This window comes from Geotrypetes seraphini, chromosome 11 (genome assembly GCF_902459505.1).
Source record: "Geotrypetes seraphini chromosome 11, aGeoSer1.1, whole genome shotgun sequence".
Lineage (NCBI taxonomy): Eukaryota > Metazoa > Chordata > Amphibia > Gymnophiona > Dermophiidae > Geotrypetes > Geotrypetes seraphini.
Window position 1 is genome coordinate 28182078 of NC_047094.1, and position 25428 is coordinate 28207505.

The following is a 25428-nucleotide window of genomic DNA, read 5'->3' on the forward strand; positions in this document are numbered from 1 at the left end:
TACAATTACCCATAAATAGATTAAAGAACTTTAAAAAAATAACTCTCGAATTTAATTTTTTGTGTGGTTTTGAATTTTATCATTTCAATTATAATGTGCCATGAAAATCATTTGCTCCATTTAATATGCCAGAGCTAAAAAAGTCTGAGACACTGCTTTATAGAATAGTGTTTTTTCGACATCAAGGGCTCCTTTTACAAAGCCATGCTAGGGTCTTAACGTGAGGAATAGTGCACGCTGGATTGCCGCATGCACTAGCCGCTATCGCCTCCTTTTGAGCAGGTGGTAGATTTCCGGCTAGCGTGCACTAATCCGGTGCGTGCGATAAAACCGCTAGCGTGGCTTTGTAAAAGGAGCCCCAAGTTTTTAGGCACCATATATAGAATTTACCCCTTAGTGCCCAGCATTTTGGCGTACCCACCAGCTTGCATTGGACATACTTTCAGGTGTAACCTAATTTTATAAGAAGCCATTTACATGCATGTCAGCATTTAAGTGCAAAAATGGCTTATAAAGTAATCCTCTATGTTAATAGGAAAAACTGTGTACATTTGGCCCAGAGAATCCAAAAATTATTATATATTTTACATACAACTATCACAGAGATTTGGGTGGATTCTGTTTTGTTTTTAATTTAGTGGACTGGAAAGAATAACACAGCTGCATTGCCATTCTGAAAATGCTAACAGCAGGCTAAGATCCAAATTTAAACAAAAGACATATTTCCAGGACTTACAAATAGACCTCTCATTTAAACTAGGATCTTCAAAAGTGAATGAATGCGGTTTCCTTAACTAACTCATGCAGTTTAGGAAGGAAGCATATTTTAGTTCACTTTAAGCCTGTAAGCAACAGCTAAAAGGTCAAAGACAATGGCAAAAATGAATGAGACACAATTCTTCATACAGTTTAAACCTAGTAGCTTTTATCCAAAGCTTTGTCATTAGATGGAACAATCAATGCTGTCTAGCTAATGCCAAGAAAATGAAATTCTAATGCACAGGTTTAACAGGAATTTATATATTTTGATAAACATTAAGCCAAAGATTCCATATGTAATTCTTCAAACAAAAATCTACTAATGCAGGCTTATAGCACATATCATAATGAATTTGAAATGATGCAGGTAAATCAGTCATACGGAGACTGCTCTTTCAGTTCCCACAGTGGATAATCACATGGTTCATGGTCATTCGCGCGCGAGACTTCAGCGCCGACAATTCGTCGCAAGACACAAGCTCGCCGCCTAAAAAGTGACTTTTAAAGAGCTCCGATGCAGGGTATGAGTGAGAGCCCCTCAGTTTACTTCATACTCTTCGCGCTGCCGTGGGGGAGTTGGAACCCTTCATTATAGAGTAAACTTAACTTTTTCCCGATTTTTTAGGAAAAAGTTAAGTTTTCTCTATAATGTGAGGGGGGAGGGTTGCACCCCCCCCCCAACGGCAGCGCGAACAGTCGGAGCTCTTTAAAAGTCACTTTTTAGGCGGTGCGCTGGTATCTTGTCCCGAATTGTCGGCGCTGCAATGTCAGCGCGCTGAAGTCCTGTGCGCTTTTGTCCTGTCACCTAATCACATACCCCCCAAAAAAAAATTTTTACTAAGCTATGGTAGAAACCTCTACTGCAGCTTAATAAAAGAGGGCCATAGTTAACATATAGGCGTAATGGGAGACAAGACAATTGGTAAGAAGACAATTTTCATCCTACCAATTGTTGTAGATCCCTTTGTATCAAGCCATTTTTTCCATTTAATAGTAAATTTCTAGAACTATTTAATGGTAACATTAAGGGTTCCTTTTATGAAGCCACTTTAGCGGCTTTATCGCACACAACTTTTTAGCGCGTGCTAACCCCTGCGCTAGCCAAAAAACTACTGCCTGCTCAAGAGGAGGCGGTAGCGGCTAGTGCAGCCAGCAATTTAGCGTGCGCTATTACGCGTGTTAAACCGCTAACGCAGCTTCGTAAAAGGAGCCCTTAATGTTACCATCTGATACAAGTGGTCCATATTGATAAGTACCCATTAGAATTCAGACCAAGATCTACTTTATCTAAATTATAAATTGTTTCAGTGGATCAGATAAAATAAAAGAGGGGTTTTGTTAGGTTTTATCAAAATCACATTGCTAGTTAGAAAAGCAGGTAAGGGGTACAGAAGCTTATAAAGAATTAAAGAAATGAAACCTTTGTGCATTTTGCCCGTTTGCTAATAAAGATATTTTTTAAAATTAAACCAAAGAAACTGACCTCAAAACACTTTTCCTTTTCTGCCTCATGCAGCATTTCTGCCAGAGCTGGCAGAAGAAATGGGAAAATGTAGGTTTCTAAATATTCTCTAGGGTAACCTGCAAAAAAACCCAAAAAAACATCTTGCTGAACATGCAGTAGGAACTTATGAATACTATAACTGATTAACAGTTACTTGTAATTTTAAACATTTTGAGAAAAACAGAGACTTCTTTTTTTTTTAATCTTTATTCATATATATTTTTTTAAATTTTTTTTTCATTTTTACAACTTACAACAAGTGCATCAGGAAATAACATTTGAACTTGGAAATATCACTTGAATTTCTATCATAATCAACTTAGATTAATGAAATTTAACCCCCTCCCTCTCACCCCTACCATAACATATGCAATCACGTTTATCATATAATATATTTTTCCTACTAATCTAAACATTTAATAAAAGATCAGATACCCCCCATCCCCACCCCCTCATTTGCAATTGTACTATTAAGGGAAAAAAATGTTATCTACTCATTACAATAATCTGCTAATGGCCCCCAAATATCCTGAAATTTACTAAAATTCCCTTTCTGCGTGGCTAATGTTCTTTCCATTTTATATATATGACACAAAGAATTCTCTTTATTCATTTTTAAAACTTATAATAAGTGTTTCAGCAAATAAAAACATTTTTAACTTAGACACAACACATAATATTCTACAATAATCCAGTTTAGAAGTTATCTACCCCCCACCCATTCAATAACAATCTTTGCATATAGGGAAAGGAAACTCGACGTACAACTACAAGATGGGGGGAATGGTATTGGGGAAAAGCAACCTAGAAAGGAACCTGGGGGTTTTGGTGGTCAAAACAATGAAGCCAGGGGCACAATGCGCAGCGGCCTCAAAGAAGGCGAACAGAATGTTGGGCATTATCAAAAAAGGAATCACTACCAGAACCAAAGAAGTTATCCTGCCGCTATATCGGGCAATGGTGCGCCCGCATCTGGAATACTGCATTCAATACTGGTCGCCATACCTTAAGAAGGATATGGCGACACTCGAGAGAGCCCAGAGAAGAGCAACAAAGATGATAAAGGGCATGGAAAACGTGCCATATGCTGAGAAGCTGGAGAAACTGAGGCTCTTTTCCCTGGAAAAACGGAGACTTAGAGGAGACATGATAGAAACCTACAAGATTATAAAGGGTATAGAGAAGGTAGAGAGGGACAGATTCTTCAGACTGGTGGGTGAAACAAAAACAAGAGGGCACTCAAGAAAATTGAAGGGAGACAGATTCAGAACAAATGCTAGGAAGTTCTTCTTCACACAGAGGGTGGTGGATACCTGGAATGCGCTTCCAGAGGAGGTGGTAGAGCAGAGTATGATTTTGGGTTTCAAAAAGGGGTTGGATAAGTTCCTGAAGGAAAAGGGGATTGAAGGGTATAATTAGAGGGGTACTATATAGGACAAAATGTCTTTTTTTTTTTTTTTAATCTTTATTCATTTTATTTTCAACATCAAGTGTATAAAAATTTCAACAATAAAATATCACATCACTTGAATATTTCAATAATTATTAAAATGAGCTTTATTCCCCCTCCGCCCTATTTCATTTTATATCCCATATGTTAAAATATACAATAATAATATCCAATTTTTAATATTAAAGTATCTTAACCCACCCTCCCCCCCTTCTTCCATTAATATCCCATAAGGAAAAGAAACAAGTAATCATTAATCATTATAATATCTTATTAATGGCCCCAATACATCCTTAAACTTATTAAAATAACCATTTTGTACTGCAAGCAATCTTTCCATCTAATATAATAAAACGCTAGCCGCGCATGCGCACTCAGACCTGCATGATCTGAAATCCCTGATCTGTGAGATGTATGTCCTTGGCTTTGCAGGAGTGCGCATGCACGAGTCCCCAGCCTTACTGCTTCCCAGTACTGCTTCGCATTGCTTTCCAACCGCCAGCGTTGGACTCCCTGCTCTCCAGATCGCGGTGTACAGACCGGTAGGGCACTGGGAGCTAGGGAGAAAGCAAGGACTCAGTTCGTCTTCGTCGTCGTCTTCGCCCCTCCCCCCCAATCCCCGTTGAGCCTCCCACCCAATTTTCTCTTCTCACGGTCTGGCTGGCTACTTTAGTCCCTTGCCGCCGCCGCCACCCTCTTCCCTTCCCGCGGTCGACAAACCTCTTGGCTCCAGCAGTGGCCGCAGCACTGTAAACATGCTGCTTCGCGGCCTCTACTGCCTTGAATTGCTCTTCCGTGTCCCTGATGACATCATCAGATACGCGGCAGAGCAAATCGGGGCAGTAGAGGCCGCGAAGCAGCATGTTTACAGTGCTGCGGCCACTGCTGGAGCCAAGAGGTTTGTCGACCGCGGGAAGGGAAGGGGGTGGCAGCGACGGCAAGGGACTAGGGGAGCTGGCCAGACCGCGAGAAGAGAAAATCGGGTGGGCCACGAAGAGACAGGGAGGAACTGGAGCGGAAGAGAGAAAGGGGCCTGCTTTAGGGGAGGGGTGTGCTTGGAGGGGGGGTGCTTTGCTTGGGGGGGGAGACAGAAGGGGGGCCACGGAGAGACAGGGAGGAACTGGAGCTGGAAAGGGGCCTGCTTTGGGGAAGGGGTGTGCTTGGAGGCAGACAGCTTTGCTTGGGGGGGGAGAGACAGAAGGGGGGCCACAGAGAGACAGGGAGGAATTGGAGCGGGAGAGGGAAAGTGCTTTGGGGAGGGGTGTGCTTGGAGGCAGACAGCTTTGCTTGGGGGGGGAGACAGAAGGGGGCCACGGAGACACAGTCAGGGAGGAACTGGAGGGGCAGAGGGAAAGAGGTCTGCTTTGGGGGAGGGGTGTGCTGGGAGGTACATAGCTTTGCTTGGGGGGAGACAAAATGGGGGGCCACGGAGAGACAGTCAGGGAGGAATTGGAGGGGTAGAGGGAAAGGGGACTGCTTTGGGGGGGAGGGGTGTGTTGGGAGGCAGACAGCTTTGCTTGGGAGGGGAGACAGAAGGAGGGCCACGGAGACACTGTCAGGGAGGAATTGGAGGGGTAGAGGGAAAGGGGGCTGCTTCGGGGGAAGGGATGTGCTGGGAGGCAGATCGTTTTGCTTATGGAGGAAGACAGAAGGGGGGCCAAGGAGAGACAGTTAGGGAGGAACTGGAGGGGGAGAGGGAAAGGGGGCTGCTTTCTAGCACCCATTAATGTAACGGGCTTAAAGACTAGTTTTATATAAATGGCATACGGAATTCCACCAGAAACTATAATTTAATCTAGAACAATTCTTCCAATTATATGTTATCTGTTGGATAGCCACTCCCGTAAGGATCATCAAAAGCTTATTGTTAGCAGCAGAAATTTGACACTTAGCCCTCATACTCATTCCAAATAAAACCGTATCATAAGATAGTGCCACATGATTTTCCATCATAAGATTAACTTGGTCCCAAATTGAATACCAAAAGGCCTTAATGAATGGACAATGAAATAATAGATGATCTAAAGTTCCAATTTCAATATGACAATGCCAACATCTATTATACTTAGAGCAATCCAATTTTTGTAAATGAACAGGGGTCCAGAATGCTCTATGCAACAGGAAAAACCATGTTTGCCTCATAGATGCAGACACTGTACATTTCATTCTCTAAGACCAAATACGTGGCCATTGAGACGCATTAATCTGATGCTTAATCTCAATGCTTCAAATATCCCTAAGTCCATACCACTGTGCGGCCTGGTGTCCCAGAAAGTCTGCCTGAAAACATAGGAATTCTAAACTAAATTGATTATTTAGAGATTTCCATTCAGAGAACCCTGCCTGAATAGCCTGCTTCAATTGCAACCATTTATAACTTTGTTTTTTATCAAGACCATATTTATGTTGCAATTGTGAAAAATCAAGCAGCTTACCATTAGAAGAAATAACATCATTTAAGGAATTTATATCTGCTTTAATCCAATCTTTCCAGACAATTGAATCTTAGAGTTTACCCAAATAGTTTGATGTGTAGATTTTCCAATAGGAACAGGAGTAAATTTATCAACAAATCTTATAGTTTTCCAAGTATCCATTAATATTCTATTATCTTTACGTATTCTAGGTATTTTGATACTAAGAAGAAGACCAAGTCTAAGTGGAAACATGAGCGATCTTTCAATCCATAACCAGTCCGGAAGCTGTTCCAAAAGCTCTGGGAGGACCCAATACATACCTTGGCGCATAATATAGGATTGGTGATATCTATAAAAGTTGGGGAAATTTACCCCACCCTCCTTAATTGTAAAGACACTAGAGCAATTCTTGCAATTTTACTCAGCCAAATAAATTTGACCAGGATACTATTTAATTTTTTATAAAAAGACCCCTGAAAAAAACACTGGTATCATACCCATTTGGTAACAAACTACAGGCAAAATCATCATTTTAATAGTTTGAACTCTTCCCCACCAAGATAAATGCAAAGGATTCCATTGCTCACATAACTCTGTTACTTTTTGTAATAAAAACTTTTCATTTACTTTCACTGTCTCTTCAATTGTATTTTTTAACCAAATACCTAAATATTTTATTCCATCCTCCTTCTAAATAAAAGGGAAAGAATCAAATAACCCCTTTGTACAATGTACATTCAAAGGAAGAACTTCTGATTTAGTCCAATTTATTTTATATCCTGAGAATTTCCCAAATGTATCAATCACTTCAAGTAAACATGGAATGGTTGTTTCCGGATTTCTCAAATGAAGAAATATATCATCTGCATATGCAGATACCTTATATTCAACTCCAGAACATGGAATACCCTGTATGTCCTTCACCTGTCGAATAGCTAATAACAAGGGTTCAAGTACTATATCAAAAAGTAAAGGAGATAAGGGACAACCCTGTCTAACTCCCCTTTGCAATTTAAAACAATCAGAAAAATTATTATTTATATATAAACGAGCAACAGGTGAGTTATACAGTGCTTGAATCATTTGTATAAATCCGGGTCCAATACCAAACCACTTCATAGCTTGATACATGAAATTCCATTCTACACGATCAAAGGCTTTCTCAGCATCTAAGGATACAGAAAAAGCCGGGTCATCAATTTTTTTTTGTTAGATATAACATATGGAATGCCAATCTAGTATTATTAGAAGAGTGTCTTTGAGCAACAAAACCTGTTTGATGAGGAAGAGCTTTAGCTAAACGCAAGGCTAAAATTTTAGCTAATAATTTACCATCTACATTTATTAAAGAAATAGGCCTGTAATTTGAAACCAATGTAGGATCTCTATTTGGCTTTGGTAAAACGACAGTTAAAGACTCTGCCATAGTGCCTGAAATACAACCTTTACTTAGTTGAGTCTGATATAATTTTAATAAATAAGATAAAAGGGTAATTTGATTTATAAAATTCTACTGTAAATCCATCACCACCTGGAGCGGTCCCAACTCTAAGGGACCTCAATGCTGTTTGTAACTCTTTTAGTGATATAGGCTCTTCTAAACTTCTTTTTATATGATCAGGAACTTTAGGCCCTTCAATTAAACTTAAAAATTCCAATCCATCTTTTTCTTTTTCTAAATAAGACTCAGAAGAATAAAGGGTTTTATAATAATTCAGAAATTGTTTTAATATACTTCCAATCTGAGAATGAGAGTTGCCCAACTCATCCTTAATTACACATATCTTTTCCTTTCTTTGCCTTTAAATAATTTGCTAATAATTTTCCCGCCTTATTTGAACTACCATAATACAATGCTTGCTTAGAAAAAATATCTTTCCTTACTAATCTAGAGGAAATCTTGTTATATTTACATTTTGATTTTAATAAATCTTGAAATGTAGATTGCTCCCATTTTCCAATCAATTTTAATTCTAATCCTTGAATTTCTTTTTCTAGAGCAACAAATTGCTTTCTTAACTGTTTCCTATTATACACAGAGAATTAAATAATTTGTCCTCTCATGGTTGCTTTAAAAGCATCCCATAAAATTTCAACAGAAATTTCCTCCGAATTATTAAGCAAAAAATATTCATCAATTTTGACCTAAAATCTTCACAAAATTTAGAATCTGCAAGCAATGCATTATCAAATCTCCAAACAGGTTTAGATTTATCATGATCTACCAGGTTTAAGTCTATCCACACACCTCCATGATCTTATAATATTATTGGATCTATGGAAGCTTGTGTAACTTGCTGTATCAATTGATCAGTAACAAAAACAATCAATTCTAGAGAAAGATTTATGAACATGTGAACAAAATGAAAATTCCCGATCATTAAAATGAAGAATACGCCATATATCTTTTAAATTACAAGATTGTACAAAATTATCTAACCCTAGTGATTTCATAATCCTATTAGGTTTTTTATCCAATAACGGATCCATAACAGCATTGAAATCCCCTGCCACCACTAAATTAGTGGTAGCCAGTGGTAAAACTAATTGTTGTAGAGATTTAAAGAATTCAATTTGATTCAAATTAGGGGCATATACATTGAACAACGCCACAGTAGTATTGCCCATGCTCATGTCAACATGCAACCATCTTCCCAGAGGATTTGCATCAATCATAGTAAAAACCGCAGAACACTTTTTATTAACTAAGATTGCTACTCTTGCCTTTTTCCTTGTCGCAGGTGCATAAAAACATTGTTTCACCCAATTACCAGATAACTTCATGGATTCTACTCCAGATAGGTGAGTCTCTTGCAGAAAACAAACATCAGCATTCTGCTGCTTAAGATATAATAGTGCTTTTTTCCTCTTGATTGGATGGTTGAGACCATTAACATTTAGTGAAAAGATTTTAAAAGCCATTACAAGAATCAAATATAATATTTAAGAATATCCACTTCACTACTAACTTATATTCCTTTTCCTTAAACCAATATACCCAAATATCCCTCCCATTAGCCTCCCAAACCCATTCCATCCCTCCTCTACCCTCTCTCCCCACCCAAAACATAACTGTAAACTTCGAAACGCATATACAGGCTGCACAAATGAAAAAACTCCCAGACCATAACCCAAATAATTCAATTACTTTACACCAATCTTGAAATAACAGAAAGTCAAAGAAAAAGAAGAAAGTCATTAGTTTTCTTTCCCAGTCCCTTTTACAATCTTCTTATAATTGTATAATTAATATATTTATATGCATCTAATAATTATATGTCACTTTTTTTTTCTTTCTTTTTTCCTAAGTTCCTTTTTATTCATTCAACATAACCAAACCCCCATAATCAGCAAAAAGGATAAAAAAACTACAAAGTGATCACAATATTCTCTAACATATCCATCCCCTCTTTTTCAAGAAGACTTGAGGCGGTCCAGAGGAGGGCGACGAAAATGATAGGAGGCTTGCACCAGAAGACGTATGAGGAGAGACTGGAAGCCCTGAATATGTATACCCTAGAGGAAAGGAGAGACAGGGGAGATATGATTCAGACGTTCAAATACTTTTAAGGGTATTAACGTAGAACAAAATCTTTTCCAGAGAAAGGAAAATGGTAAAACCAGAGGACATAATTTGAGGTTGAGGGGTGGTAGATTCAGGGGCAATGTTAGGAAATTCAACTTTACAGAGAGGGTGGTGGATGCCTGGAATGCGCTCCCGAGAGAGGTGGTGGAGAGTAAAAATGTGACTGAGTTCAAAGAAGCGTGGGATGAACACAGAAGATTTAGAATCAGAAAATAATATTAAAGATTGAACTAGGCTAGTTACTGGGCAGACTTGTACGGTCTGCGTCTATGTATGGCCGTTTGGAGGAGGATGGGCAGGGGAGGGCTTCAATGGCTGGGAGGGTGTAGATGGGCTGGAGTAAGTCTTAACAGAGATTTCGGCAGTTGGAACCCAAGCACAGTACCGGGTAAAGCTTTGGATTCTCACCCAGAAATAGCTAAGAAGAAAAAAAAAAAATTTAAATTGAATCAGGTTGGGCAGACTGGATGGACCATTCGGGTCTTTATCTGCTGTCATCTACTATGTATGTTACTATGTATGTTACTATGTATTAACTCCAATTATCCCAAAAATCTCCCAAAGGAAACAACTTAACTCTTTTTTTTTTCCTTCCCTTCTTTTTTTTTTTCTTTCCTCCTCTTTCCCCTTCCTTTCCCTTCCTCTCTTTTTTCTTTCCCTTCCCTTTCCCCTTCTCCCCTCTTCAAATGAGAGAACACTATATATACCTATATCAAAATCAAATCAAAGATTACAGATTATATTACCCATCTGTTAAAAACATATCTTTAACGCAAAAGTATAAATTATACAGATGCCACTCAATTAAGATATTGTTCCAAGATAAATATAGCTCAAACAGCGTTTGTTCAACTAAAATATACAATTTAAACTTTAAATACCTAAATCAACCTTATCAGGTATATTATAATAATAAAAAACAAAAAAACAAAACCAGTTTCATTCAATTTCTGCAGATCACAGCATTCCTTGACGTTTTATCTTAGTTCCCCTTCAATCAGTTATGCTGATATCACAAAATATCAAGAATCTTCAGTCAAAGTTATCATAATACAAATGTATCTTGTCTTGAATTCCTGGATTAGTTCTCTATCTTCTGCCAAAACCCATTTGACTGATATATGAATCCAAAGGCAGGTATAAACATATGCCATGAATTCTGGAAAGTGATTTATTTCAATGTACAGTGTATGTTTGCTTATTGACTTGTAACTATTGTCAATTATTAAAACTCAATAAATATTAAATTAAAAAAAAAAAAAAAAAAAAACAAAAAACATATGCCATATATCAAAAAGCAGGTCGTATCATACAAACTCTACTTCTGATTCTAAGACAGCATACCATATTATCTATACCTTCCCATGTTGCAGAAATATTCCAATTCTTGACCAGATCTCATTATCATTTTCTCAATTGCTCCGTTCACATATTCTTATATAATCAGCATTTCTAAACTTCAATTCACTGTAGTACATTGTAGTACATTCAATTGCTGCTTAACCATAAATTAAAATTCTTTTCCAAATCATTCCACAAATCTTGTCATTCACCAGAAGTCATTTCTTCACATTTCCTTCTCCTCTAAAGGAACTGCATCCACTCCTCTTCACATACTCATTCCAATACAGATTCCATTCTCCATATTTATAATCCCACTTCGTTACGTTTTTGCTCTCTTTGACCAGGATCAGCACACTTATAAGTACATCCAGGACTTTATAATATAAGGAACTATATCATTTTCAGGTTCCTAAACTTAAATTACTGTTCATGAATTAAAACTCATAAAGTGAATTGAATTAGAGTCTTCATATTTTTTAAATGACCACGAGGCCAACATGGAATGCTGGTTACAGAACCAAACTGTAGCACTGCTCAATGGAACATGACAGATTAACAAAAATAAATAATTTAAATTAGGTAAAAGAAATATGTATAATGTATCACCCCATTAAAAAAGAGGCAAAAAATAGATTAAAAAAAATCAACAAAGAATATACTTCAAATTATCCATTTTAAATATTCATGGGTGTTTCACATTTATCTAAAAACTCTTTTAGTTTTCCTGCATCTTCAAAACTAAAAGTTTTATGATCATATGTCACCCTCATAGATGCAGGATATACCAGGCCAAATCTCGCACCCAATGCTCTCAGCTGTGGCCGCAAATCTAGTAATTGCTTCCTTTTGTACGCAGTCACTTTGGCGAAGTGAGGAACAATAAAGATTTTTGCATCCTGCATTTGAGATCCTTATGCTCTTTAGCAGAGCTTAGTATTTCCACTGCCTGCTGGTATCTAAGCACTTTGAAAATTAAGGGCCGCGGTCCCTTTTGATTACTTAATCTCTTCATTGGAATCCTATGAGCTCTTACCAGTTCAAACGGAAATTTATTTTGAAGTGGCAGGACTTTTGGCAGAAAATTCATCAGAAAGGTAATCGGATCGTTTTTTTCAATCCCTTCAGGTAATCCGATCACCCTCAAATTATTTCTCCTCTTGCGGTTAGATAAATCCTCAATCTCTTTTTTTAACAAGTCAATCTCTTTATGATCCTTTTTACACTGTGAAAGTTCCACTTCAGCGCCGTCCACCCGTTTCTCTAAACAATCTATTTTCAAATTTACTGCATTTAACCTTTTTGTTAAACCCGCCATTTCACTTTTCATTTCTTTTATATCCTTTGAGTTTTCCATAACAATACCCTTTATATTTTGAATTTCCCTCATCAAATCAATATCATATGATACAGTATTATTTGGAATGATGATGAGAAAAAAAAGTCAAATTTCACCAGAAAATAACAAGCTTTTATTAATTATGACAGGGGTTGCCATTCAGCATATAACTAATAATTGGAAGAATTATAATAACCTAAATTATACATTTTGGTGGAATACAATATGTCATATATTTAAAATGGAAAGAACAATAGCAATACAAAGAGGGACATATACTAAATTCATAAAAATATGGGGGCCATTGACAAAATATTGCAATGAATAATTAGTAGGATTTTCTTCTTCTTTTCTTCTTTTAAATATCTTCTTTGTGACACACATAGAGGGGGGGCAGTGAAAATAATTTTACATAATAAAATATAATATGATTTACAATATGTAATGTATGATTGAAAAGTAATAGAAGGGTGGGGGGAGGGAGGGGGGATAAAATACATTTAGAATATAATGTATTAGATATAAAAGTGATATTGTGTATTTATCAATTGTACTTTAATATTTTGTACACTTTATGTAAAAATTGAAAATAAAAAATAATATATTAAAAAAAAAAAAAAAAATCCTTATTATCTACTTCATATAAACTTAAGGTTTAGATTAGATTAGATTAGATCTAACGGCAGCGGCACTAGTATAGGAGAAGTTGCTTCAATCTTTGACCGTTTGACGCTACCAGAGCCTGATCCTGCCGAAGAAGATTTGTTCTGCTTACACGAAGCCATTTTATTAGCACGAATAACTTCCTTTCCACGACTTTCAACTAAAATATTTCCCCTTAATTTTCAAAAAATTAGTCTGGCTTACGGAGCACTTCAACTATGCAGCCATTACCTTTCCCCCCAAAGCCACGCTGACAAAATGTCTTAAGTAAAGGATCACTTACAGGTCCCTGACCTGGGGGGCCACCGTGGGAGCGGACTGCTGGGCGTGATGGACCTATGGTCTGACTCAGCAGAGGCGATGCTTATGTTCTTAACACAGAGAAACATATAATAATTTCCATCCCCATTACAATTATGCAAAGACCAAAATCTACCCCTCCCCCCACCCCCAACAGAGACTTCTTATATTTTCCTAGTTATTCTGATAATATCCAAATGTCTGAATTAAAATATATGTTGAATTAACTTGGCTAAAGGACCTTCTGCTCAGGCTGTGATGCTATGTGGTAAGAAAGAAAGAAAATTTTTCTGTTCTACATCTACCTTCTGTTCTGTTCTTTTTCTACCCTAAGGATCTAGATGCCTAACTTACTCCCCCTCCATTTTATCAAGCTGTGGAAGAGGTTTTTAGCATGGGTCGGCAAGGTAAATGCCCCAACGCTCATAGGAATTCTATGAGCTTCTGAGAATTTACTGCGCTGGCTTGCACTAAAAACCTTTAGCACAGCTTGATAAAAGGGGCCCTTAATTTTTAAATTAGATTAATCGGCACCATTAATGAGCAATAATGAGCTTGTAATTAGCAAAAATTAAAAACTGGGTGGTAGGCGCCTAACTTGGGCCTAGGCACCTAAATTGGACTTAGGCACCCCTTATGTATGCCAGAATTTTCCTAGCCTAAATACTGGTGCCCAAGTCTAATTTAGGCTTCACAATAATTATTTTAATGGATTTATTTTTAATTTATCATTTTTCTTGGCAGCAATAGGTAATTTGTGCTCTCTCTCAGTGGTTTATAGAGAGGGTGAGCTTTGTTCTTCAATAGTTATAAATTAAAAGAACACATATGTACTTTCCTTAATAAAAGTCTAATGTACCAGGGATATAACACATAAAATTTAGGTGTGAGCACTTATGCCCACTATAGAGCTAGTATAAGTGTTAGCGACAAAGACACGTAGTTAACTTTCAGAAAGTTACAGGTGAGTGTGAGTCCTGCCCTGATTCTATCCATCTGTACGCTCCATCACTAGGGAGAGCTGTGCACCTGATAACCTGCACCACAGCAGAATCTACTTTAAAAACCTGCTGAAAATCAGGCAGCAGTAGATAAAACTAAGACGTAGCTTTAGAGAGCTGAAAAGAGCTCTCTGGAGAGCCCTACTATTCTATAACAAACTAAAGAAGCTGTGGATGGGATGGAAAAAAGGAAGGCAGCACATTAGAGCAGTCCATGACCGAAGCCTGAGAAGTAGAAGGAGGCGGATCCAATTTGAGCTCTTTCAGAACATCAGCAATGAGAAGACAGACAGAACCAGGCTTAAAAAGTCTGTGTACCGAAGGGTCATCCCCCAAATCTGGACACTCAGGGTGACCGAGGTGACTAGTCTTGGCAATGGTATCAGCCAGATCCAAAATATAAGCAGTGTCAGGAGACAGCATGTGCATACCTAATACAGTGGTGCCTCACACAACGAACTTAATCCGTTCCAGGAGCAAGTTTGTTATGTGAAACGTTCGTTGTGTGAAACGCGTTTTCCCATAACAATACATGTTAAAAAAAATAATTCGTTCTGTAGCATAAAATATGCTAAGATGACATAAAAAAAGATACATTTTTGGTTATTATTTTTATTTAGATACATCTAAAAACATAATTGTTTTTTAAAACAACACACATTTTTTAAATTTAAAGACAGACTAAGTAGAGTCTAATTTTACAGTGAGAGGGCAGAGTCTCAGCGGCAAAAACTGGGACTTAACTGTTCATTTTTTTTTTTTCTACCGTGTTTCCCCGATGATAAGGCAGGGCCATCAAATAAGACAGCCCCCCCTTTTTAGAAAAAAATGTAAAATAAGGCACCCCCCCGCAAATAAGCCACCCACCGATACCTGCGCTTACCCGAATCGGGTGGTACGGTGGGTGACTCCGTGTGGTCCCTGGCACCCCCGACACGATCGGGGCAAGAGGGAGCTCAAGCCCTCTTGCCCCCCCGACTCCCCGACACGATCGGGGCAAGAGGGAGCTCAAGCCCTCTTGCCCCCCCCCCCGACTCCCCGACACGATCGGGGCAAGAGGGAGCTCAAGCCCTCTTGCCCCCCCGACTCCCCGACACGATCGGGGCAAGAGGGAGCTCAAGCCCTCTTGCCCCCCCGACTCCCCGACACGATCGGGGCAAGAGGGAGCTCAAGCCCTCTTGCCCCCCCCCCAACTCCCCGACACGATCGGGGCAAGAGGGAGCTCAAGCCCTCTTGCCCCCCCCCGACTCCCCGACACGATCGGGGCAAGAGGGAGCTCAAGCCCTCTTGCCCCCCCGACTCCCCGACACGATCGGGGCAAGAGGGAGCTCAAGCCCTCTTGCCCCCCCGACTCCCCGACACGATCGGGGCAAAAGGGAGCCCAAGCCCTCTTGCCCCGCCGATTCCCCAACTCCCCGACAATATCGGGCCAGGAGGGAGCCCAAGTCCTCCTGGCCACGGCGACCCCCTAACCCCACCCTGCACTACATTACGGGCAGGAGGGATCCCAGGCCCTCCTGCCCTCGACGCAAACCCCCCCTCCCCCCAACGACCGCCCCCCCCCAAGAACCTCCGACCGCCCCCCCAGCCGACCCGCGACCCCCCTGGCCGACCCCCACGACACCCCCAACCCCCTTCCCCGTACCTTTCTGTAGTTGGCCGGACAGACGGGAGCCAAACCCGCCTGTCCGGCAGGCAGCCATCGACGGAATGAGGCCGGATTGGCCCATCCGTCCCAAAGCTCCGCCTACTGGTGGGGCCTAAGGCGCCTGGGCCAATCAGAATAGGCCCGGGAGCCTTAGGTCCCTCCTGGGGGCAGGGCCTGAGGCACATGGTCGGGTTGGGCCCATGTGCCTCAGGCCCCGCCCCCAGGAGGGACCTAAGGCTCCCGGGCCTATTCTGATTGGCCCAGGCGCCTTAGGCCCCACCAGTAGGCGGAGCTTTGGGACGGATGGGCCAATCCGGCCTCATTCCGTCGTTGGCTGCCTGCCGGACAGGCGGGTTTGGCTCCCGTCTGTCCGGCCAACTACAGAAAGGTACGGGGAAGGGGGTTGGGGGTGTCGTGGGGGTCGGCCAGGGGGGTCGCGGGTCGGCTGGGGGGGCGGTCGGAGGTTCTTGGGGGGGGCGGTCGTTGGGGGGAGGGGGGGTTTGCGTCGAGGGCAGGAGGGCCTGGGATCCCTCCTGCCCGTAATGTAGTGCAGGGTGGGGTTAGGGGGTCGCCGTGGCCAGGAGGATTTGGGCTCCCTCCTGGCCCGATATTGTGTGGGGAGTTGGGGAATCGGCGGGGCAAGAGGGCTTGGGCTCCTTTTTGCCCCGATCGTGTCGGGGAGTCGGGGGGGGGGGCAAGAGGGAACCAGGCGGAGAGAGGGCAGTTAAGCGCAGTGCCTGCGCGGAAGGATGCAGCTCGGGCGACTTCGTTGTGTGAAACGAAGTTCGTTGTACGGATCAAGACATAAAGTTCGTTGTGCGCAGCGTTCGCTGTGCGAGGCGTCCGTTATGCGAGGCACCACTGTATATGAATGGCAACTAATACAATCGAGGTTCGCCACTGCAGGACGAGAGCACTTCCGAACAGCAAGCTTCGCTGCTGGTGCAGCAGGCTGAGACGGTTCAGACGTGCCTGTCGGCCGAGACGAACGAGCGGGGTTCGCAGCATATGCTTTCCAGAGAAGCCAAATAAATTCTGGTGAAAAGTCACACCCCGCAACCATGGCAGGGAGCTGTTGAGACACAAGTGCTCCACCATAAGAATCCACAGACTCAGAATGCAGATGTTTTGCACCAGATGCCAGCAAGACCACTGGGCAATATTTTTTACCGAAGTCACAGACCCAGATCAGCTCACCAGCCCCAGAGTATGCAGAGGAGGCCAAACCCAAAGTTTCTGCCCCCTCCCCCTGTGTGCTATGGCATGTGGTACATGGTTGCTGGTCCGGTGCCAACCTGGTACAATCACTGCACATATCCAGCAAAATAGGGGCTGGGGAGTCCATTCCAAATTATTTTTAGGCAAATTGAGGGGGTTTAAGGCAGAAATAAAACTTTGAAAAAAAGATCAATAAAAATCCAAGATGGCTGCTGCCAACAAAAATGGCAAAAATAACAAAAATAATTAATGAGCAATAATGAGCTTGTAATTAGCAAAAATTAAAAACTGGGTGGTAGGCTCCTAACTTGGGCCTAGGCACCTAAATTGGACTTAGGCACCCCTTATGTATGCCAGAATTTTCCTAGCCTAAATACTGATGCCCAAGTCTAATTTAGGCTTCACAATAATTATTTTAACGGTGAGGAGTTCACAGCAAGCCCGAGGAGACTCTTCAAGTTCACTGATGGCTACAGGTAATTCAGTAGCCCAAGAAACTCTTTTGATAAATGAAGTGGTATCTGGTTCAATGGGCATTGCAGGGATTCCTGGAACTGAGATTGTTCCCTTGCAAAGGCCCAAGGTGATTACGATGGAATCCATATGGGAGGCCATATCTAGTATGCAAACTTTACTGGGGAGTCAAATTCAGCAATTATCTTTGAGCTGCAATACTGTTATATCGGAAAATTTGGAACTAAAGGATAAAGTTACAAGCCTGGAAAATAAAATGAGTGACATTGAACCTAAAGTAAAAACTTTGGAAGTACAAGTCCAGACTTGGATTAAGGACAGTGCTAGTTTGCACTTTAAACAAGAAATGTTGGAAAATTCTTTTAGAAGATGTAATCTTCGGATTATTAATTTTCCTAAAGTACAAACAATAACTGCCCTAGCTATGTTTAAAAAATATTTGTTAGAAATTTTGAAGGTACCAGAAATTTCGTACCCACCTCTCACAAAAATATATTACCTGCCAACGAGAGTTAAATCTCAAAATCCAAATCAACAGAATTTATCTGTTGATAGTTTGGATTTAACACATTTTCTAGAGAGGTCGGATACGGAAAATCAGGTCCCTGCTACCTTAATAGTACAGTTTGCAATTGACTCGGACAGGGATTGGCTGCTTAAAATGTTTTTTAAGCATAGAGATGTTCCATTCATGACAAATATAATTAGGATGTACCCTGATGTATCTCGTTCGACCCAGAAAAGAAGAAAACAATTCTTAATATTGAGACCACAGGCTGTTCAGCTAGGGGCGACCTTTGTCCTAAGATATCCCTGTAAATGCGTTTTGACATATGGGGGGAATAGATATGTATTTTATGATCCACAGCATTTATCTAAATTTATTTCTGATAGAGTCTTCATGAGCTGCCTTGTTCTCTTGTTAAGCTCAACATATTGGTTCAAGAGCACTCAAAACGCCTATCTTTTTGCCTTATACTAATTGCCTTGATGACTTATTTCAGTCTTTTTCATTAGCCTCGTCTCCAAAATTGTGGACTAATAATGCGATGTATATTTTGATATTCCTTAGCTGTTTGGAATTTTGATTTAATTTCAATTTACACTGCAGGTTTTCTTTTATTGACTTGTAATTATTGTCAATTATTAAAATTATAAATAAAGAATTCAAAAAAAAAAAGTAAAGGCTGACAAAGGGGGGTCAGGGTGCTATGGAAACATGGTAAAGGGTGACAAAGGGGGGTCAGGGTGCTATGGAATCACGCTGAAGGGTGAAAAAGGGGGTCAGGATGCTATGGAAGCGTGGTGGAGGGAGAGAAAGGGGCAGATGCTGATGGAATTGCAGGGAAAGAGACATAAGGAGGAACGATACTGCATGGAATTGGGTTGTAGGGAGCGAAAGGGGGCAGATGCTGATGGAAGTGGGGGGAAAGAGAGAGAAGGGGCAGATGATGGAAGTGGGGAGAAGGGGCAGATGATGGAAGTGGGGATAGAGAAGAGGGCAGATGATGAAAGGAGGGGGGAAAGAGAGAGAAGGGGCAGATGATGGAAGTGGAGAGAAGGAGAGAGAAGAGGGCAGATGATGGAAGTGGAGAGAAGGAGAGAGAAGAGGGCAGATGATGGAAGTGGGGAGAGAGAAGAGGGCAGATGATGGAAGGAGGGGATAAATAAAATAAGGGCACATGATGGGGGAAAAGGATTGAGTTAGGGAAATACTGGAGGGGTGAGGGAAAGAGGTGGCGAGCTGTAGGTAGACAGTAAAAAAGGAAATTGATGAGAGGGTAGTAAGAACGTAATCTAGATGGATGCAGAAAATAAATTGAAAAGGAAAATTAGGGAAGAAAGGGAAGAAAGGGATTGCAGAAGAGAGGTGTGGGAGAAGGAAGGAGAGAGATGCCAGACCAATGGGGGTGAAAGGAGAGATGGAAGGGGGAGGCATACAGTTTCTGGAAGGGGCATAGAAGGAGAGAAAATGCCATATAGGGGCAGAGAGATGGCAGACAGTGGATGGAAGGAAGAGAGTAACAAGAAGATAAGGAAAGCAGAAACCAGAGAAGACAAAGGTAGAACAAAAATTTTATATTTATTTATTGCTTTAGGAGACATGTGTCACTGTTTCTGTGATGTTGCATTGTATGCAGAGTCCAGCTTCTTGCTGGTTCAATTTAACCTTTGTCTATGTATTTCTATTTTATCTCCCCTTTTACAAAACTGTGGAGCGTTTTTTAGCACCAGCCATGGTGGTAGCAGCTCTAATGCTCAGAATTCTATAAGCGTCAGAGCTGTTACCACCGTGGCTAAAATCCACACTACAGTTTTGTAAAAGAGGGAGGGGTTAATTTGTAATGACATATTCCATACTAGGCAAAGGTATTTTCTGTGTTCTGTGTGTTCGAAAGACATGGTTTTCTGTTAGGATTGATGGTGTAGGATTGATCTGTACTAGTCTGGCTTGTTTAGTTTTACAATGGGTGTATTGATGTTGTACTGCTCACTACAGTATGTAAGATGCTGCCTTTTCCTAGGTACTCATGTATGACGGGTGGATTGATACTAAAAATCATGTTTTTCGTACAGATGGGGGGTGCCAAAAAATGATGGGCAACGGGTGTCACATATGCTAGGTTCGCCACTGCTTCCATACGACTTTAAATTCGCCAATTTGGATCTTGGAGTTTACCCATAAAGATTGATTTGTTGATTTATGTACTAGATTAGGTGTTAAATTATTGACATAACGCAATGTTTTCCATGTATCCAATAATATTCTGTTCTCTTTATATATTCTAAGCATCTTGATACTGAGAACTTGAGATAAATGTAAAGGAAACATGAGTCGCCGTTCCAAATACAACCAATCTGGGGTATTTTCTATGAGTTCTGGGAGGACCCGGGTGAGTTTCATTCCAGATGCATACTGTCTGCGCTTAAAACCTGTGACAAGGTTACTGGCAAGCATACTTCCAAGGGAAGGGACCCCGAGTATTCTAAGAAGGGTGGCACAAAGCAGGCTGGTGCCACAGATCCACTGAAGCCACCAAGAAACGAACTTTAAGTGAAAATATAAGAAAAAAAAGCAGAGCAACTGCCAGAGACTTCTGCACGGATTGCTTGCAGAAATTGTAACTGGATATGTTTACTAGCTCTCAGGCTAAAGGGATGGAGCATGTGCTCAGAAAGGTTGTGGATTTCTGCAACTCCCGGATTGCAGGTTGGGATTGAACACCTAGCATATGGAATTTGGAAGGGACATAACAGAAAAACAGTTGTCCATGTTAGCTGAAAACTGTTTACTTACATGTTTTTGGATCAGGCCGTATGATATGTTCAGATGCTATACCAGAATCAGAAAGCCAAGTCTCTTCTACATCAGTTACTTTGTCCTGAGGAACCTGGTTAAAATAAAATCCCATCCAAGTGAATGTCATAAAACCACACAGGTGACTCTTTCCCCAAAAGTTTGTCTAAAGTTAGGTACTGGGATGATGCACATTAGTTGCAAATTCTAGAACGACAGATATGCACATAACTTCTGTTATAGAACATAGTGTAAGTGTGAAGTTATGTGCCTAGCTCTAGGGACCCCTGAGGAAGACTATCAGAGCTGAAACATGGACTGTGTTGGGTCTGCACCATTCTAATCTAATATTTGTGCGTCACATAGGCTCAAGGCGACAGATCAAGGAGGAAGGGGGAAAGTAGTAGGGGATGGGGTATGGAGAAAATGAGAGAGGGGACCCAGAAGTAGGGGGAGTTATATAGAAACTAAGGGCTCCTTTTACAAAGGTGCGCTAGCATTTTTAGCGCACATGTGCTATCTGAAAAACTACCGCCTGCTCAAGAGAGGTGGTAGCGGCTAGCATGCACGGCATTTTAGTGTGCGCTATTCCGCGCGTTAAGGCCCTAATGCACCTTTGTAAAAGGAGCCCTAAGACTGTTAATTGTCAAAGAGGAGAGTCTCCAGGTTTTTTTCTGAATGTAGTGTAGTTTGTCTCTGTCCTGATAACTTCTGGTAGGTCATTCCAGGTTTTTACACCCAGCATTGTTACTTCTGCTATTGTTTCTCCATGTGGATGAGTGTGTATTTTATGAGAACTTAACTTCGCATTTGCAACAATAACATTGATTCCACAGTCTTTTTGTTTTCTTGGGACTCCAATTTCACTGTGGAATAACTGGGTTCTCTTTGTGTACTGCCTAGCTTTAGATATAACCACATATGCTAGCTGAAAAGTTGGTGTAAATGTTTGTGCCTGTAGACAGGCAAATAACTGCTCTGTTCTACAAGCCCGCACATGTAAGTGCTAGGCATACCCCTGACTCATCCATGCCCCTCCCAGGTCCACCCTTCCTTGCAGTTTTCGGTGTGTAAAAGCAGTATTCTATAACATTGTGTCTAATTTCTAGGTATGCCCCTGATCTGCCCATGCTCCTTTCATGGCCACATCCTCTTTAGAACTGCGTATTATGAAACTGAGGCACATATATTATAGAATAGGATCTAGGGCAAATTCATGCACAACCCCTAATTACTGCTAATTAAGTGCTTGTTAATGCCAATAATTGATATCACCCAATTAGCTAATTAGTTTATGCGCAAATCTGTGATCTGTGCCCAAAATTACATGACCTATACAGAATCTTGCGGGAAGTATATAGTACATACAAGTTTATAGAATTAGTCTATGGCATCCTAGAGTTGTGATGTTAGCAAACTAACATTCTCTTCCATGCCTGCTTGTTCCATTTGTTCAGATCATCCAGCAACCAAATGCCCCAGAAAGTCTAACTACAAAGCCAACTGAGAGTCAGATTCTCAAAATTCAAATAAACAAACAAACTTTTATTCATATTGACTGGAGTAGCGGTTCAACAAATAACATACAATTGGAAAAATTATGACAGATTAAATTATAAATTCTGGTGGAATTCTGTATGCCATATATATAAAATGGAATGTGCAATAGCAACAGAGAGGGTATTTTGGTAAGTTTCAGAAGATCTGGGGACCATTAGCAGAATTTTGTAATGAAAATTTACCCCAGACATCAGACATCTTAAACACCTTAGTATTAGATAAGTTATAGGAGGGGTGGGAGTGGGAAAGACAATAATTGATAATTGTTTATTATTAATATATGGGTGGGTGGGAAGGGATTCTTTTATATTTATATATTTTAAAGAGTATAAGTAAGTATGTCAAGTGATTAGTTAATGTTTTTCTGATTGAGTATTGTACACTTGTTGTAATATTTGAAAATGAATAAAGAATTTTAAAAAAAGCAGAATTTTGTAATGAATGATAACATTTTCCCAAAGTAAAACATTGTTAGGAAGGGATGTGGGTGGGTATTATTTTATTCATCTCATAACATATATGAATTTCTCAATATTTTTGCTGTATTAGGTTGGTATTTCTGCAATGGGTGGGGAGGGGATGGGAAGGTTTTCTATTTTAATATTAACTGTCTTACATATTTGATGTATTACATAATATTCAAGATATTACAGAATATGATTATAGAATGATATGTTGTATTTTAAATGTTATATTAAGGAAAATCAAGTGTGTATTTATAAGATCATATGTCTTTTTCTGTTATACTTGTTGTAATATGTAAAAATGAATAAAAAATTTAAAACATCAAAATTCAATGGTAAAATCTGTTGGGTCACTGTACTGCCCCCCCCCCAACTCCTTCCCCAAACCCGTCTGCAGCACGAACCCCCTTTCCTTACCCCATACTTCTAGTTGAAGTTGTTGCTCACAGCAGTCAACAACATGTTCCTCGCGACCCTGTCGACTCTCCCTCTGATTTCACTTCCTATGCATGGCACCAGCGGGATATCACTTCCTATGCATGACATCAGCGGGAGAACCGAGGGGGTTGTGAGGTGCTGACTACCACAAACATTTTCAATTATAGGAATGGGGGAAGGGAAGGGGTTCGCCCACATGGAGGAATGGGAAGAGGTGGGGGTGGAGAGGAGGAGGGGTGCCGATGCCCCCACCAACATGGCGCCTGGGGAGGACCGTCCCCCTCGCCCCCCCTTACTATGACACTGGAGCCACATTCAGATACATGCACCTGCGATGCGCTATTCACAGTACTGGTACCCCCGGACCAGTTGGTTCTTTTGAGTCATTAAAACCTGGTGCTTCGTTTGGAGAATCACCCAGAGTGCTCATTTTAATATTAATGACCTCACTGTAATACCATTTTAATATTAATGACCTCGTTGTACTACATTTGCATGGCAGAGTCGTCTGCTAGGAAGCTCAGAAAAGACCACAGTGAGCCATTCTGAGAATTGGGTGGTAAACCAGTTTAGCAGCAATTGTTAAAGGCACAGTGAGTTTTGAGAATCCGGCACTCAGAGAATAATTTGTTAGAAAGTCCCTTCTCCAGTGAGGGTGGAAAGAATGGTTCCTGCCCTCAAGTTGTGCCATCAATGTTTTAGATGGTTTCAGGATACCTTAACACGTAGTCCCATTAACACTACCATTAAGAATACCTCTCGATAGCATGGCTTGCAGAAGTGTGATCATTATGAGAAAGGTGGCTAGTACTTTTCCAGAAAATGATACTGTCTCCACTCGCTGTTGTCTCAATTGAGTAACATGGGGGTCAACGCTCAAAACCTAATATTGGCATTAGATGCAATTTATGCTACAGTAGCAAGCATGTTAATGTGCATAGAAGGCTCTGGCATGGAAAACAATATGCTCGCCAAAGATGACTATAAACAATACTTAAATGTACTTAAACAGATGCTAATGAGGTCATTTGGTATTCCTTCCCAATGCTCAGAGAATAGCTCAGAAACAAATGCTGGCCTTAACGCTAGAAACTTACTGCCAACTCAGGGATGGGATGGCTGATACATACTGATAGTGAGAAACAAATGTTTGTGAGTATGAGCAAAACAGAAAGTGTAAGCACACATTGGAGCCATTCTTTTGTGTTTAAATATGAACTTCTCAAGTGAAAAAAAAAATTGAAACACTTACCATAGTTTTTGGACCATAATACGCATTTTTTCCACCCTCAAAAAGGGGGGTGCGTTTTATGGACCAAATGCACTGCGCCCCCCCCCCCGGTACCTTTTTTAGTGGCCGTGGTCCAACATGGTCTCCTGGATGGCTGCCTTGGTCTTTAGAAGAGCGACGCACAATGCAGGAGCGCGACCTTTGCGCTTCCTGCCTGGTCGCACTACTCTGTGATTGGCGGCTGCGGGCTTTGGATGGCTTTGGGCTTCCCAGCACCAGACACACCTACGTATAGAGGAGGAAAAACCAAATTTTTTTTTTCTTGGTTTTTCCTCCTCTATAGGTGGGTGCGTCTTATGGGCTGGTGCATCTTATGGTCCAAAAAATACAGGTATATTAAGAGTGCACAAGAATAGCACTGATGTATGCTTGCACTTCCGGTCTTGCCTGGCACATGCACTTGTGAGTTTCACAGTGAGCACAGGTTTTGTGCACATGCACCAGGCACATTACTGCTCCTTGTTTTCACTTTCATAGTGTGCATATAATTTGAATACCATGTCTGGGGTTACCAGATGTTCGGATTTCCCTGGACAGCTTTTTAAAACTCGACACTTTGTTTGGGTTTTGAAAAGCTTCCAGCTAGCAGCGATGTTGGGACAGCATCTGCGCTGCAAAGCGGTGACATCATGTGCATGTGTGTATAATCATCGCATCATACCAGCGCATGCACAGAT

The 25428-nt window shown here is 40.9% G+C and overlaps 1 protein-coding gene across 1 annotated transcript in view; it reads right to left on the reverse strand.

Moving 5' to 3' along the window:
* IQCK (IQ motif containing K) overlaps positions 1-25428 on the reverse strand; it is a 126486-nt gene that overhangs the window by 86090 nt on the left and 14968 nt on the right. Inside the window, exons 3-4 of the mRNA XM_033962950.1 lie at positions 20999-21092; positions 2243-2340 (exon numbers count right to left, since the gene is read on the reverse strand). Coding sequence (XP_033818841.1) covers positions 2243-2340; positions 20999-21092 — 192 coding nt within the window. The remainder of the gene's footprint in view (positions 1-2242; positions 2341-20998; positions 21093-25428) is intronic.